This window comes from Tursiops truncatus, chromosome 8, assembly GCF_011762595.2.
Source record: "Tursiops truncatus isolate mTurTru1 chromosome 8, mTurTru1.mat.Y, whole genome shotgun sequence".
In the NCBI taxonomy this organism is placed as follows: domain Eukaryota; kingdom Metazoa; phylum Chordata; class Mammalia; order Artiodactyla; family Delphinidae; genus Tursiops; species Tursiops truncatus.
In genome coordinates this window covers 102,036,811-102,053,221 of record NC_047041.1, presented here as the reverse complement: position 1 = coordinate 102,053,221, position 16,411 = coordinate 102,036,811, and the positions used below count along the sequence as shown (strand labels likewise).

The following is a 16,411-nucleotide window of genomic DNA, read 5'->3' as shown; positions in this document are numbered from 1 at the left end:
GCTTTTCTGCTAGCCTTAGGCTTCCGTGGTTTCTTTGTGGTTCTCTTTAGGCATCTGGCCCTGCTTCTCCCTGTGTGCCACGTAGAGGGAAGGCTGGGCCTTCCCTGCCGGGTTCTCAGGCTCTTATCTTGCTTTCAGTTCGTAACCTTGCATGTGTTCAATCTTTTTAGCCACTCGGCTTTTTATCTTGTCTCTGAGGATTACGCTGTGCTCTCCCAAGGGAAGGGACTGTTACTTCACCCTGCTCTGTTCCCCACTCCCCGACCCCCCACCCCGCAGCTGCTGGTCTGGTGCCAGGCTGCTGATGGATGCTCAGTTAATGGAGAAGAAAGGAAGGAGTCCATGCCCAATGGTGATTCTTACGCCATTTTCCACGGAGCTCATCAGCTTGCCTCCGCCTGTCCCATGTCTGCAGAAGTTGTTCTCGCTACTTTCAACATTGTTTTCTCCCTGAAAATCACTCCCACTGCTCCCACCCCTTCCCCTTGGATCCTTGGAAGCACTGAAATCTGCTTTCTTAAGTCAATCTTTTCCCTTTGGCTAGCTTCCTGCCTTTTCTTTGAAGTGGGAGTGGGGGTGGGTGCTTTTCCCAAGCATATCATCCCCCTTGAAACATCAGCAGGTCGGGACGTCCCTGGCGGTCCAGTGGTTAAGACTCCACGCTTCCACTGCAGGGGCCACGGGTTCGTCCCCTGGTCGGGGAACTAAGATCCTGCATGCTGCATGGCTCAGCCAAGAAAAAGAGAAACATGAGCAGGTTCACCCATAAGCGCTCAAGATTGGAGCTTCCTTAAAGACCATGTCTCATGCAACCCCTCCTCCGTGACCGTGATGAGCAGCTCACCACTTCCTGAGGAGCTGTTTCACCTTGAACACAAGGTGCCAGTTTTGGTTGTGGTTGCCAGTTTTTCTGCCACTGAGCTAAGAATCAAGTCTGCTCAGAGCTCCCCTGAGAGGCTTTTGATGCCTGTCCTGGCAGCCACGGGGCAAATCTGCACCCTCTCTTCCTTGTGGCCTCCCAGCCAGACTGGAAAGGTCCGTGTCCTGCTTAGCGGGAGGGCACACAGGCTTTGGGGGCGGACTCAGCTGCGTCCAGAGCTGCGTTTCTCCGTTTGCTGGCCAGGGAGCTTTAGGCATGCGCTGCAACTTCATCTGTTTCCTCATCTGTAAAATGAGGTTCCTGATACCTACCTTGTTGGGTCCTCAAGAGAAAAGAATAAAGTAGCAGAGTTAAGACCTTAACATCATGCCCTCTACATAACAGACACTATTACTAGTAGTTATTATCGTTAGTATCATCAAGTTTACTATTTGACAGACCCCGTGTTAGTGTATGGAGAGCCCTATATTTCATGTAGTGTATACATGAAATATAGGGCAGTCTCTGCTTAGGGTGTCATTGGAGGGAAAACACATTCAGATTGAAAGTGAGGAACAAATAAGGCAGCAAATAGGCGAGTCTGAAGATAACGGGTGCTGAGATGTTTGGTGCTGCCAGGAGGTGCCCTGTGTGGTCAGGACAGAGGGAGCTCAGCCCGGCCAGGACCCATCTCACCGTCTCCCTGAGATCGGCTTTTCCCCATGCTAAGGGTACTCAAATCTCCATCCAGCCCGGAGAACTTCCCTGCACTCCATCCAGACCTACATGTTCAACTCCACCTCTGAATAGCACACGCCCACCTTGCCCTAAACCCACCATCTCCCACCCAACTCTCCTCCAGGGATGTTCCAGCATTGGCCGGTTCACCCAGCAGATGGCCAGTCCCCATCCTCGACTCTTTCTCCTTCGACCCAGTTTTCTAACCAGCCACCTACACCTCGATTCTGCCTCTTAAATAGGACTCAAGTCTCCATTTTCCTCCACCTCCTCTTCTACCCTTATCTTAGTCTATGTCTTCATCACATCTTTTCTAAATTGCTGCCACACCCTTCGAACTCCTCCGGTTTTCATTTTTCATTCTTATTTCCTCCAACATGTTGTAGCAAGGTGATCTTTCTAAATTCTCTCATCTCAGGGACTTCCCTGATGGCACAGTGGTTAGGACTCTGCGCTCCCAATGCAGGGGGTCCGGGTTTGAACCCTGGTCAGGGAACTAGATCCCACAAGCATGCCGCAACTAAGAGTTTGCATGCCACAACTAAGGAGCCCGCCTGCCGCAACTAAGGAGCTGGCAAGCCATAACTAAGGAGCCCTCGAGCCACAGCTAAAGGAGCTGCCTGCTGCAACTAAGACCCGGCACAACCTAAATAAATAAAAAATAAACAAATTCTGTCATCTCATTTTTCTGCCTAAAATCCTTTATTGGCTCCCACTGATCTCACGATAAATTACACAGTCCTTGCTCTGGCTCAGCGTAGTAACAATAATATCTACAAGGCTCCTCAGTGCTCTGGCCACTTCCTTTCTCTTCTGCCCCATCACTCACCATTGCTTTCAGCCCCACTAAAGCACGTGTGAGTCTCAGAATAGGCCAGACTCTGTCTAATCTCTAGTTTTGCTATTTCCCGCACCAGAACACCTGTCATGTCGGTCATCGTTTCCTTTGAGACATCTTCTTGTACACCCCTTCCCAGGCTGGCTTAGCTGCCCCTCCTGTGTGCTCCCAAGCAAACTTTCATGCTCTGTGGCAATTGTCTATTTGTCTGTCTCCCCTGCGAGGCTCAGAGTTTCCTTATAGGTATAGGTAAAGACCCAGCCCTAGATTCATCCGTGTGTCATCATACCTAGGACAGGAACTGGCCCACGGTAGGAACTTAATACATGTAGGACAGATGGAGGGTTGGCAAGTTGGGATCTGAGCAGGGCCTTGAGAGATGGCCTGGAGTCCGATGACCTGGGTTAGAAATCTGGCTCCTTCTTGGCCACTCTGAGTGTGTCAGACAAGTGACTTTCCCCCTTGCTCATTCCTTTATCTGGCCTTTGAGCGTTTGCCTTGTGCCAGAGTGATGGGGGCTGGGGACACAGCAATGAGGCAGCCTGAGTCCCTGCCCTCCCTGAAGCTCTCCTTCTAACATGGTACAGACATTTTTTGCAGGTGACAGTGGATGTCCCGACTGAAGAAAGGACCGAGGTAGAGACTAACAGTGGGGTTTGGGGCAGAGCAGTTGGGAAGACCTCTCTGAGGAGGTGATGTGCAGGCTACATCCTAAAGGAAAAGGGGACACTCAGCAGGCCAGGGAGAGCGTATAAGGTGGAGAGAGGAGGAGGGATCTGATTACTGTAAGTTCAGGTGTGGCCCGAGGGTGGTGAGCACTGGGGGGGTGGGGGGGGGCGAAGCTACTCAAAGTGAAATTAGAGAGGTGGGGTGGGGAGACCGTGCTGGCTGAAGGACCGTGGGGTTGGGCAGCTGTATTCAAAGGCATTAGGAAGCCACTCACTGAAGGCCTCTAGCAAGGGAGTGAGGCACTTGCGAGGCAGAATGGACAGGAGTTGCCAAGATGACAGAGGCTGGCTCATTGGTTTCTGGCTTGAGTAATAGGAGGGATGCTGGTGCTACTTACTAAGACTGGGGAGGAGCAAGGGACATGGAGAGTTCTGTATTGGCCATATGAGGTTCGAGATGGCTGGGTGTATTCAAGTCAAGTAAATGGTTAGAAATGAGAGTTGAGAATTGGGAGGCGAGGCTCTCTGACCTTTGGCATCCTCCTTGGTAAAAAGGAAATATCAGGGCTTCCCTGGTGGCGCAGTGGTTGGGAGTCCGCCTGCCGATGCAGGGGACGCGGGTTCGTTCCCCGGTCCGGGAGGATCCCACGTGCCGCGGAGCAGCTGGGCCCGTGAGCCACGGCCGCTGAGCCTGTGCGTCTGGAACCTGTGCTCCACAGCGGGAGAGGCCACAGCAGTGAGAGTCCTGCGTACCGCAAAAAAAAAAAAAAAAAAAAAAAAAAGGAAATATCAGCTGAATCAATTTCCTAGGGCTGCTCTAAGAATTCAGTGAAGTAAACCACGGGAAGCACTCAGCAGCAGCCTGGCTAAAAGAAAATGTCCGTAGTGACCGTGACAGGGCGATTTCTGCCCTTAGTCCTTGGACACAGCAGTGGGTGATGAAAGTACAGTAGCTGAACACATTGATCTGAAATCTGTGGTACAGAATTCCAAGTAATGAAGGGAAAACTCCTCACTCCCTAAGTGTGGGCTGTGCTTGGTAACTTCCTTCTGAAGAGCACAGTTTGGAAAGAGGGTGACACCTGACTAGTCAAATGATCAAGGTTAACATCATCGGGGATATCGCGCCGATGGCATGTACCCTTGGTATGGCATGCTGAAAAATCCCAGTCGAGGGGCATCCTACAAAATGCCTGACCAGGACTCCTCCAAACTGTCAAGGTCACCCCAAATAGGGAAAGTCTGAGAGAATGTCATAGCCCCAAGTACTAGACGTAGTGTGGCATCCTGGATGGGATTCTGGAATTGAGAAAAGACATTAGGGAAAAACTAAGGAATCTGAGTCAAATGTGGACTTTAGTTAATCATCATCATTAGTTATGATAGATGTACATGCCAATGGAACACATACACAATAGAGGAAACTGGGTGAGGGGTACACAGCAACTCTTGATTCTATCTTTGCAACTTTTCTGTAAGTCTAAAACTATTCTAAAATAAAAGGTTATTTATATATCTATTTATATGGGCCACGCCAGGCGGCTCGTGGGATCCTAGTTCCCCGACCAGGGATTGAACCCAGGCCCTCAGCAGTGAAACCGCGGAGTCCTAACCAGTGGACCTCCCGGGAGTTCTCCAAGAGTTTATTTAAATAAAAAATAAAACCTGGGGGCTTCCCTGGCAGCGAAGTGGTTAAGTATCCGCCTGCCAATGCAGGGGACACGGGTTCGAGCCCTGGTCTGGGAAGATCCCACATGCCACGGAGCAACTAAGCCCGTGTGCACCACAACTACTGAAGCCCGCGCTCTACAGCCCATGAACCACAACTACTGAGCCCGCGTGCCACAAGTACTGAAGCCCGCGCGCTCTAGAGCCTGTGCTCCGCAACAAGACAAGCCACCGCAATGAGAAGCCCGTGCACCGCAACGAAGAGTAGCCCCCGCTCGCAGCAACTAGAGAAAGCCCACGCGCAGCAACGAAGACCTAACACAGCCAAAAATAAATAAATAAATAAACAAATAGATAGATGAATTTATTTAAAAAATAAAACCAGTCCGGAGTTGGTGTGCAGATCAGATAGTGGCTCCTCTACCTTCTGCACCAAAATGCCACCCTTTTGCCTTTAAAGAACATTTCTGTTCTGGCGGCCCCGTGGGCGGCTGTGCTCTGGCCTGGCCCCTGGGAGTCGTCTTGGGGCGCATCTTCCACCAGAGCTGCCTCGCCTTTGGAATCCTGGAAACCATTCCTGAACAACCCTCTACCTCCTCTTTGCTCAGAGTAAGAGTCTATGTTGCTGCTCCACGCCTAAGAGAAAACTCAGGCGTCCTTTGGGGCTGAGGCCTTGAAGGGTCTGAGTAGCAACTGTGGATGAGGAGTCCCATCCGTTCCAGCAGCGCAAAGGCTTTTCATTCATTCTGTCAGCAAGTATGTATTTGTTCACCTATGATGAGCCAGGTGGTATCCTGGGTGCCAAGGATAGAGCAGGAAAAAAATATAAAGTTCCTGTTTTCTTGGAGCTTACATTCTGGTGGGGAGAGACAAGTAATTAAATGCCAAGGAGTGAGAAGTGCTAATAAGAAAAACGAAAGGGTGAGAGAAAAGGGAGGTGCTGTTCTAGAGAGGCTGAACAGGGTAGGCCTCTCTGAGGTGGCATTTGAGCGGAGACCAGAGTGAGGGAGCAAGTCATACGGATCCAGGGGCAGGAGCAGGATGGGCAGGGGCGGGATGGCTCGTGCAAAGGCCCTGAGGCAGTATGTGCACCGTGTGTCTGAGGAATGCAGAGGAGGCCAGTGGGTGAGGGGTAGAGTGAGAAGAGATCAGATAAGCAGCCCCAGGCAGGTCAGATCAGGTAGGCCCTGGAGGTTGTGAGGAGGTCTTTGGATTATATTCCTAGTGGGGTGGGAAGCCATTGGACAGTTTGGATCAGTAATTTAACGCGATCTAATTAACATTTTAAAAGGCTTTCTCTGGCCATTGTGTGGAGAATAGGCTACCGGAAGAGTAGATGGAAGCAGAGGTAATTAGGAGGCTATTATGACATCCAGACAAGAGAGGAGAGCAGCAGTGAAAGAGGCCAGGAGCTGCAGGGCTCTGGGTCTGTCTTCAAGGGAAGGCCTATAGGATTTGCCGGGGGAGGGGGGGGGACTGGATGCTGGGTGTAAGAGAGGGGAGTCGAGGACGATTTTAAAGATTCCGGCCTCAGCAACTACAGAGTCGGGAAGTCTGAACACAGGGAGTGTCTCCCACCCTGGGGCTGGGTGAGGGGAGAGGGGAGGCCAGAGGTCGGGAAGATGAGGAGGACACAAGGGAGGCCCAGAAAGAGCAGCCAGAGAAGAGGCGGGGAGGGGTAGGGGCCGGGGGTGGGGCGGGGAGAGCAGAGCGCCGTCTACAGGCAGAGCCAGGAGTGATCACGTGCATCAGATGTTCCTAGTCAGTCAGACAAGAAAACTGAGCCTTGGACCTGGCAACCCACGTCATCAGTGACCTTGGCAAAGGAACTCCTAACTCCTGATGGGGAAGTGAGGAACGAGCCCGAGGAGTGGGAGGACCGGAGACAGGGAACCCGAACAGCCCCTGTTGCCGAAATATCGGCTTCCCTGTGCACCAAGGCTGAACAGAAGTACGGAGACAGGGATTTTGGAGGAAGAGAAAGATGGCTTTATTTTCTGCCAGGCAGAAGGGAAGACACAGCAGGCTAGTGCCTCAAGAATTGTGCCCTCCCTCCTTGGGAATCAGGGAAGATTTTATATGTGGGGCTTGCAGTCCGGGGTATAAGATAAGGATCAAAGTAGTGAAGGTCTTGCATTCTTCTTTTCCTTTGCATTATTTCAAAGCAGTCACAGATGGCATCAGGCCGCCTGGTAACTGGGGTCTGGCAGTCTGGTAACTGTGTCCGTTTGCCTCTGGTTTATCAGCCAGTGATCCTGTTTCTGAAATGCAGAAATGATAGGGGGCGATTTGTTACCAGGGGCGTACAGAATGTGAGTGCTGGGGTGGTAATAAGGTTAGGGAGTGAGAGGCACGGGATGTAAGTCATGTAAGAGTTAGGGGTGATAGGTGCCGAATGTAAATTACGTAGTGTCAGGGAGGTTAGCTTTATAAAGTACAAATCTATTTAACTACCAATTAGTGACAGTTAAAGTAAACCAAGGAGTGATTAACTCTTTCAGGCCAGGTTTTGTTTCTTCTCTAGCCTGTTTGCTGTTCCCTTTGTTTTCCCTGCTCTCAGAAGAAAGAAAACTCTCACTTCTATTTACATTGCAACACCCCCTTTTGAAGACTTTCGCTGTAAGGGGAGCAGAGACGTGGTGTGGCAGCCAGAGGGGATTTAGAACCAGGGAGCTATTACCGCGCGTCTGCACGTGGACGTGAACCACCTGGTGGAGTGGGGGAACCGATGATGCAGGAGAGGGGGCGCAGCAGGAGGAAGCCCTGGAGAAGGTGGGAGGGACCCTGGGCCAGGGCAGGGGCAGGGGAGGGTGCTGGTCTCCACGGGCAGGAGGCCGAGGCTGGAGTCAGGTCGGCAGGGAGTTCACGCCGCCTCCTCACGCCTCCTCACGCTCATCTCTCCGTCGTCTGCTTCCCCTCTCGGTTCTGAGCTGGGACCTGAGTCCACCTGTCCCACGCCCGTCCCGCTCGGGCCCCCCACCAGCGCCCAGGTCCCCAGGCCCCTGCCCTGCCGGAGCCTCCGTGGGTGCCTTGGCTCTGTACCCCGTCTAGCCCACCTTAGCCTCGCTCTCTCCTGGCATTTCCTCTCACTGGCCGGCTTGTACCCCTCATCCGGGAAGTAACGCGTGCAGACTGCGTTTCTGGGACAACTTCCGGTATCTGACTAGACTCTGACCCTTGGAAGATGGGCACTGGTTCCATTTTCCAGGCCCAGAGAGCCTGGGTGGCCGCACTGCTGGGTCCCAGAGCCTCCCTCTGTTAGGTGACCTGGCCACAGGACTTGGGGAGCCAGTGACAGCCTGCCCCACCTGGCCGTCCGCTCCTCTGGGGCTGTGTCCTGCAGGTGGTGGCGGTGGCGGCGGGGGGGGGGACACGCAAGCTCCCACTTCTGGGCACTGGCGTGCAGGCCTCTGTCCCGGGAGCGCGTGAAGAGCCAGGCTTCCAGGAAGCAGGAGCTCTGACCGTCACCTCTCAGGTTAAGGGCGGACAGGAAGGCGAGCCTGATGATGGACCCCAGCTCACTCCCTCCACCTGGGCCTCAGACTTCACCAACTTTCTGAAACCGTGGCAGGACGTCAGCCTAGCAGCGGGAGAGAAGCGGAGTTCTAATCTCCAGTCGGAAGAGTGGAAGCTGCCGACGATGTGTCATTGCCTTGGGAGGTGGGATCTGGGGACGGCAGGTGCCAGAGAAAAATGGGGTTTCGGAGTGGGAACGGTGTTGACGTCTGTTCCTGACCTCGGCTTGCCTCATACTGGGCAACACACCTTCACACCTCTGTTTCTATCACCAAGCAAACAGGAAACTGCTTCTTTCCAGCCAGTTCCCAGTTGATTTTTTTTCCTTTTTGGCTGCACCGCGCGGCTTGCGGGATCCCAGTTCCCTGACCAGGGATCGAACCCAGGGCCCCCGTGTGGGAGTGCAGAGTCCTAACCACTGGACCTCCAGGGAAGTCCCCTCAGTTGATTTTGAGTGAAGTGGCCGCGGCGTGAAGTGGGGACGAGGCTGGACAGATCTTGTGTCACAATGAGAGGCGCAGAAGCCTAAGGCTTGCTCGTTGGTAAGAAATCACCAGTTTATTGAATGAAAAATCCAACATCCTCTTAGTCCCTCCCACCCCGCCCCTCCCTCCGGCTGAGTGAGCAGCACAGCCCCAGGGACGCTCTGGACAGCAGGGCTGAGCCGGGGGAAGGGCTGGAGGAGTTTGGGGGAGGTATGGAGAATGAGAAAAACGCTTTTCAAAATGAAGTTCTGTGCAAAAACTTCTAGAAGGGGTGAGAGGGCCACGGCAAAGCTCCGGAGGCGCTGACGGGCTGGGAGGGCTGCAGCTGGAGCTCCACCCACGCGCTCCGCGTCTCCCCGAGAAGGCCAAGGCCGATGGTGCGGGCTGAGGGGCTCAGGCCCCCTGAGGCCGTGGAGAGAGGGAGGCTTGGCTAGGAGGACGGGGCCTGTCCAGGCCAGGGCTCCAGGTGAGGAGGGGAAGACAGACCGGCGAAAGGAAACGGATGGACACGGGGAGCAGGGAGCCGCAGGGACCGGGGCCACAGACGACACGTTGGATGGGGCTGCCTCCCATCTCTCCGGGTGCAGAGTTGCAGGCAGAGGCGGAGGTGTGCTGGGGGTGTGGGGGAGGAGGCTGGGGAGGAGAGCCATCAACAGGGGGAGACCCAAGGACAGGGACCAGCGCCCAGGTGAGTCACACGGAACCACCGAGAGACTGGCTGGGCGGACAACCAAAGAACCGCTCAGGGACACGCGCGGCACCTACAGGGGACCTGGGCGCGGTGAACCCTTGCACGGGCGAGACCACGGAGCCCTCTCCACCCCAGAAACCCACGCGTGGCCTCAGAAATGCTGTCCTGGGATGAGGGGGTGGGAGGGTTCGTGCCCCGTCAGCCCACAGCAGTGGGAAGTGGCCTTGGCTCTGGGCCCCACTAGAGGGGGTCCGGCTGAGTGGCATCTGGCAGCTGAGCTTTAGAAAACGAGATCCTGGGGGAGATGGGGGAGGCTGGAGCCCCTGCTGTGGGCCAGGACCCTGGGTTTCCTGTTTCCGGGAAGGGAACTGGTGCCACGTGGAGAAAGAGGTTGGAAGTCAGGCGAAGGAAGGCCCGGAGGACTCAGTTCCAGGGACCAGGGTTGGCCGCCAAAAGGCAAAATCAACATGCCTTGGGCCTGGAACGGAGGGAGAGGAGGAAAAGGAGAGAGGGAGGGCGGGGGCTGCCCACGGATGGGACCCAGCATGGCGGGGTGTGGGGGTGGGGAGCAGCGTCCCCGGTGGCAGTGGCCTTCAGGACCGGGCCAGGGAGATGCAGGCCCTGGGGCCAGGAAAGGGGACGCTGGGCCTGGGCCTGCTGGCCTCCCCCTGCCTGCAGGCGGTGAGGCTGGTGGCAGTGCCAGGAGGGAGAGTAGCCAGGAGACGGTGCCCTCAGGTGGCCTTGCTGCCACTGAACAGTCCCACTGGAAAGTGCTTGACGTGGGTGGGCCACTGGGCTGCCAGCTGGAAGAACTTGATGTCACTCCACTCGACTCCATCGATAGACACTGGGGGTGACAGGGGAGGCGAGGGGGTGACCGGGGCTGCTAAGGCCGTCTTCCCAGGGTCGCTGGGGAGGGCCGCGGCCACCCTGCCCCCTCCCCCCTCCCCCGCCCACACCTCTCAGCATCGTCTGCTGCTGTGCCCCCTCCCCCCCTCCCCCGCCCACACCTCTCAGCATCGTCTGCTGCTGCTTGGCAGAGCAGATGAGGCGGCTGATGCCTTCGATGACCTGGCTCTTAGAATCCACCTCCTTTTCTCGAGGCTTCTTGCTCAGGAAGATGGTGGGAACTGGAAAGCAAGCAGGAACCGCCTTGTCACAGCCCCTGAAAAGCGGCCACCACTCTCCCCCGTCCACTGCCCTCTCCCCCCAAGGGCAGGGAGGTGAACGGCAGACAGCCGACTCCTCTCCCCTGCTCCCTGGCTCCGGGCTACGTATCAGGGTCTGCGAGCTCCTGCTCTCCCTGGGCCTCGATATATTCACTGAATAACGAGGACCCAGGGCCAGACGGTCTCCGAGTCCCTTCCAGCTCGAACGTTCCGGTAGCCTGTGGGGCAGGGGCTCTGCTGCCCTGTCGGGTGCCTCCTTCCCACCAGCTCATGCGCCTGCGCGGGGAGGCCCTGCGGCAGGGTTTGCGTGAGCTCCGCCCCGGGACGCCCTAGGCAGGTCTCTGGGTGCCCGGACGGCTCCTGGCTGTGGGTCTGGCATGGCCCTGGCCGCCCTCCGGGGGAGCTCTTCCAGAGAGGCATGAACGGAAAAGCCCAGCCGCTTTGGATGCGCCCAGAGGAGGAAGGCGGGGCCCGGCAGTGAAGGAAGCCCCTTCCTGACGGCTGGGGGGCTGCGAGCGCCCCAGAGTCACCCTGCCGGCTTCTGCAGGCACAGAGCCAGCTGTGTGGCTTCCCGACGGGGACCGACAGCAGCGAGTGACGTCCCCACGGTGGCCTGGCCGTGGCGGTTCTTGCCTCACTTTCCCAGTGCACGGGACCCGCTCCCCCGCCACTGCTGGTGCTGAAGCCACCCTCTCCTCTGGGCTGGGCTCCGTTCCCCTGGATTCTTAACAACAGCCATGCCCTTTGCTCAGAAGGCTTGGGTGGCCTCCAGGGTTGGGTGCAAGTGCTCCGCTCCGTGGGGCTGTGGCAGGGGGACATGTCCTCCCCTGTCACACCGTCCATCCCGGAGGGCGGTGGCCAGAAAGCCTCCCTTCTTTATGGCAGCAAAAACTGCCTCAGCCCCTCAGGTGCCGATGCTCTGCAGGCAGGGACCAGTGACCCCCTGGGGAGCGAGGTCTCCTCTGTGACAGAAGGAACGGCCTCGTCCCATAAGGTGAGGCGGGACCCCCGCGGGACCCCAGGCTGGATCACATGATACGTGTGCTGCCTTTGTCCTCGTCCACAGTCTCCCAGAAGCACGTCCTGTCCCAGCCCCCGAGACAGACGGGGAGGCCTGGTGGCCCTGATGGCCTGTGGCCTCACATGTCACTTACCTTTCTTGTTCTTCTCTTTGGTGACCACGGTCATTGCCATGGTGCCGGAAAGCTGGGCCTCCCCACCGTGGGGCAGGCGGGAAACCTGCACCGAGCGGAAGACGCTCTTGAGGGTGTTCTTGGAGCTGGCGTCCCTCTTGTCACCTTCCCTCCTCCGCTCCCCAGGGTGGCCCAGCCAGTAGTCCACCTGGAGGCCAATCACGTCCCCATATGGGCTGCTGGGGCTCCTGGAGAAGGGGCGACGCCGGAGAGCGGGCTCAGTTCCTGACCACAGGGCAGACGGGGTGGAGAGGGCCCCGCCAGGCTCTGGGAGGGGCCGGGGGAGGCGCCCGCTAAGTGGCTCCGGGTTCCCTCCAGCCTCACAGCACTGGCTGGTGTGGGAGTGGAGAATCAGGCTGATCTGAGGACACAGCCATGAGAGGGTGAAGACCCGAGTCCGCACGAGGGAACCGAATAAAAAGTCACACGGGAACGAGGCAACGAAGGGAGAAAGTGTGTGCATGCACACGTGCGCCCACATACACAAGGACACAAACACACATGCACACCCCTCATGAGCAGAGCCGGGGCAGAACCCCACCAAGCGTGGGGGAGATTAAGTGGGGCAGAGGAGGGAGCACCGCGGCGGCTCCGGAGCGGCCCCGGGGGCAGTTGGCGGAGGCCGGCCTGTGGCTTCCTCCCGTCTCTGGCGCTTCTAGCTCAGGGATAATTTTAGCTCCAAGGGGAAAAAAAGCTGATGTTTTCTTGAAAGGAGGCGCCAGACACAATAGGCTACAAAAGTCATCTGACGTCTTTCTTTCTGCCTGGATTCAGTGGTTCCATTAAAAACCCAGCTTAAACTGGATGGGAAAGGAGGTCGGGGCAAGGCTGGCCCCCAGGCCCCCAGGAAGCCTGGACCGTGAGGTCACAATGTGACCTGTGGTGGGATTTCCTCCTTTTCATGCACTTCGGCAAGTCAGCGGCAGACCCTCGATGGGAAGCGAAGGGGGAAGACAGGGCAAGGGAGGGTGAGGGCTGGGGTCTGGGCTCCGCCCTGAGAACACTTCGTATTCTGTCACTGGGGGTTCTGGAAAAGCCACTGGCCAGGGCCTACCCTCTCTGCTCCATAGGGACCATCACCAGAAGACCAGGAAGGTGAGGGTAGAAGAAAGGGAACGGGGAGGAAGAAGGAGCAGGGGCTCCTTTCAGCCCTTTCCCACCTCGAAGGCTGTTCCCTGAGCCCCGCTGTGGGACTGCCCTCCCGCCCACCCCCGCTCTGCTCAGCTCCCGGAGGCCTCCCTGCCCGCCTGGTCTAAACTTTGGATATTTGACATCCTGAAGAACTTCCCGTCCCCCTCACAGCCACCCCTCCCTGACTGTTCACAGCACTCTCTCTGTGGCTTTGGTGCTGCTGGGGCCCAGGAGCCTGGGCTCTGGAACAGGGTCCTGCCTGTGTCACTGGCCGCGGCAGCCTTTCAGCGATGGACGGACTGAGTGCCTGGAAGGAGCCGCACCCCCACGGGCCAGGCACTAATGCGCGCTCTCGCTTCCGCCTCACAGCAAGACCGAGGGGCTATTTCACCTTTACTTTCACGGTGTTGAAATGAGGCTTAGTAACTCGCCCAAGCGACAAAGATTCTTTGCTTGACCAAACTTTAGTCAGGCTCCTGCACCTCTTCCCGGGCCCACCTGTGCACTTCCTTGGAAAATCCAGTTCTTGCAAGAAGCCCCCGGCCCGCATTTCTGGTCACCCTGGATCTCTGATTAGGCTCCGCACCCTCCACCTTCCCTCAGGAGTGTCGCCAGCAAGGCTCCTGTCGGGTCCGTTTAGCCGGAATCACACCCCTCCTCACTCCCGACGTTCCTCCTGGTGATTTTCCATCCGCTGCCCCCACGCTGCTCCTGGACTGCAAACCCAGCTGCTCAAGGGTTTGGAGTCAGGTCCCGTCCCTCTCTCACTGCAAAATCCCATCGAGGTGGTCCCGACACCTACGGCGACTGTTCCCAACGTGGAGAAAGTCTCTCTTGCTTTAACAGGTGTCACTGAGTGATCTGTTCTTTAACACAAGCTAGCACGGTGGACGTAACACAAACCGTGACTCAAATCCGGGTGTGTGTGACGCCCACGCCCACACTCCCTCTACCACACTGGGCAGTCCTACAACGAGACACATGCACAGCACTTTACAGGCTGCCAAGGGCCTCTCTGCCCTTTGTCTCACTCGACCTTATACCTGTGAGGCAGACAGGACAGACGGGAGCCTGCATTTGCAGAGCTGTGTGATGACCTGCTTGGCCAGCGACCTAGCTCCACTGCTCTCGTTCCCTCCCCCCGCCACCTTCCAAGCTCAGTGTCACCGTCCTACACGCTGTGGCAGCAGGGAAATCAGTCGGGCTGCTGCCCCGATGGAAGGACGTGGCAGGAAAGACAGGAACCGGCGACAGGCTTACCCCACGACGGCCAGGGCGCTGCTCATGGACGGGGAGGAAGGAGGGGTGGCCATGGCGTCTCGGCTCAGGCCTGAGCTGGAGGGCGGCGACGTGGAGGGCACAGTAAGGCTGACCACGGGTGAGTCATCACCATCGCCTGCCAGCGGGACAGACAGACACAGTTGGGCAGGGGAAGCCGTCCCGACCCTCTGGTGCCAGGGAGTCGAGGCGCCCCCGTCTCGGCTGCAGCCTGCTCCCCACTCCGCCCCGGCCACTGCCTCGCTCCGAGGCTCGAGCTCTGCCTTGGCCTGGGACCCCCTGAGTCTTCGCCTTCTGGCCTGTTTGAATAGGAAGGAGACGGCAAGCCACCACCCTCACCCTGTAGAGGCCAAGGGGCCCCAGGCTCACCTGTAGTGGAAGGAGAGTCTTCGACCAGACCCACCTTCACCACCTGGGAGGGAGAAGAGATGCCGCATTAGATCCTCCTACCAGAGCTGGACGTGCTCTGATCAGCTGGAACCAGCGGCCGCCACCGCACACTGTTGGCTCGTAGGCTTTAAGACTCTTTGCCGATCCCGAGCAGACCGGATAGTTAAAGAGATGTGAAAAAGCCCAGCTGCAAACAATGAGTCAGGGGCACAGGAGACCTGCAGCTCTTCTCTGGGGATGCAGGCAAGGCCACCTGGAGGGTGGGAAGCACTTTTGTGTCCTGATTTCATTTCTTCTAAGACCACTTGGGCAGGAGGCTGTCGTCTCATGTCAGAGAGAGGGGAGGACCGGGAGAAAGCCTCGGCAGACAGGAGCGGGGTGCGGCGGGGGCTTGGGGGGGCGCGTGTGCTGCACCAGGCCCAGCGAACAGCTGGAACACGCTGACATGCTGGGAGCAGGCCCCTCCTTTCCAGACTTCCTGGAATCTGGAGGAACACCAATGAGGAGGGGGTCCCCAGTACCGCCGCTCCCTCCCCGCAAGGCAGTGGTGTCCATTTCAGCTCCCCAGAGAATTTTAGATTCCTCTGAGAGAATTCTGGGAAGGACAGAAGGGGGCCCTCCCGTGGCCAGCAAAGGGCACATCTAGAGACAGACCATGAAGGTCAGGGCTGGGGCCTGAGGTGACAGGTGAATCCCAGCACCCTGCAGAGGCACAGCAGGGCGGGGAGGTCATGGAAGCTGGGCCCCGGGGACGGTAGGGAGCAGGGGTCACACACGGATCAGAGCACAATGCTGCCCTTCGCTGAAATTTGTTCCCGATCCTCTACACATCCTGATTTTAATTCCCAGAAAGTAACACATCGATACCCTGAACTTCTGGACACGACTCCTCTCCCCTCACTCCTCTGGCATTGCACAAGGCTGCCAGCTCCTTTGTTTGTTTGAATTTTTAATTTTTTCTATCCCTCTGTCTTGCTGCGAGGCTGGAGTAGGCAGTGACCCCCAGCTCCATGAAGACCCCACAGCGCCACAAAGATGTGGGTCAGACTGCCAGCCTCGGCTACGGGCCACGGTCCCGGGCCTGCGGCGGGGCTGTGGGAGCAGCCCCAGTGGCTAATGGGGACTGACTGGACCAGGCAGACAGGAGGCTTTACGGAGGATCTCCCCAGGATCAGGCCTCTCCCAAGATCTCTCGAGATGCCCAGGGTCTGGGACGAACAGAGAACAGGGACAGTGGGAGCTGGGCCCCTCCCCCGCACATGCCCCATCTCCCCTAGAAGCTGGGAGGATCCTCGGGGAGACTGTAGGAAAAGATACCAGCTGGTCTGGAAGAGAAACTCAATCGTCTTGCAAATGGAAATCAGAGTTCCCAGCCACGCGTCTGTGTCGTGCTTTGGCCCCGGCAGGGCGTTGGCTCTGTCCCCTCTGCGCTCCCTCTCTCGGTCGGTCTCTGCCTTGTGGCCTAGGCCTTTGTGCAGCAAAGGCCGGTACCACCTGACACCAAAGACACCCAAGAGGTTTTCCTTTTATGTTCAAGATCCGCTCGTGTAGAGACTCTGCCTTGACTAAGCAGGAGGAGGAAAGAGCCTCTTCCGCTTGGTGTCCACACGACTCTGAAGGCTACCGACTCCTCGGACTTCTACGAGTATCATCTATCGTTATCCGCGAAGCAGCTTTCTGTTCCCTGGAGCCTGTAGAACCAATGCCCTGGACATCACTCCCTAGGCCACGGCGCCAAGTTCAGCGCCTGGTGTAATAAACATGAGATAGCCGTGGTGAGCTGGGGA

General features: G+C 57.2%; 1 protein-coding gene across 3 annotated transcripts in view; it reads right to left on the bottom strand.

Annotated features, from left to right (window-relative positions):
- Positions 1-6,784: 6,784 nt before the first annotated feature.
- The window catches only part of PACS1 (phosphofurin acidic cluster sorting protein 1), a 143,680-nt gene continuing 134,053 nt past the window's right edge, over positions 6,785-16,411 (bottom strand). For all 3 annotated transcript variants that reach the window (XM_033861121.2, XM_033861124.2, XM_033861123.2), the window contains exons 20-24: positions 14,604-14,646; positions 14,217-14,352; positions 11,787-12,013; positions 10,474-10,593; positions 6,785-10,310 (exon numbers count right to left, since the gene is read on the bottom strand). In XM_033861121.2, the coding sequence (XP_033717012.1) occupies positions 10,195-10,310; positions 10,474-10,593; positions 11,787-12,013; positions 14,217-14,352; positions 14,604-14,646 (642 nt within the window). In that variant the 3' untranslated portion in view covers positions 6,785-10,194. The remainder of the gene's footprint in view (positions 10,311-10,473; positions 10,594-11,786; positions 12,014-14,216; positions 14,353-14,603; positions 14,647-16,411) is intronic.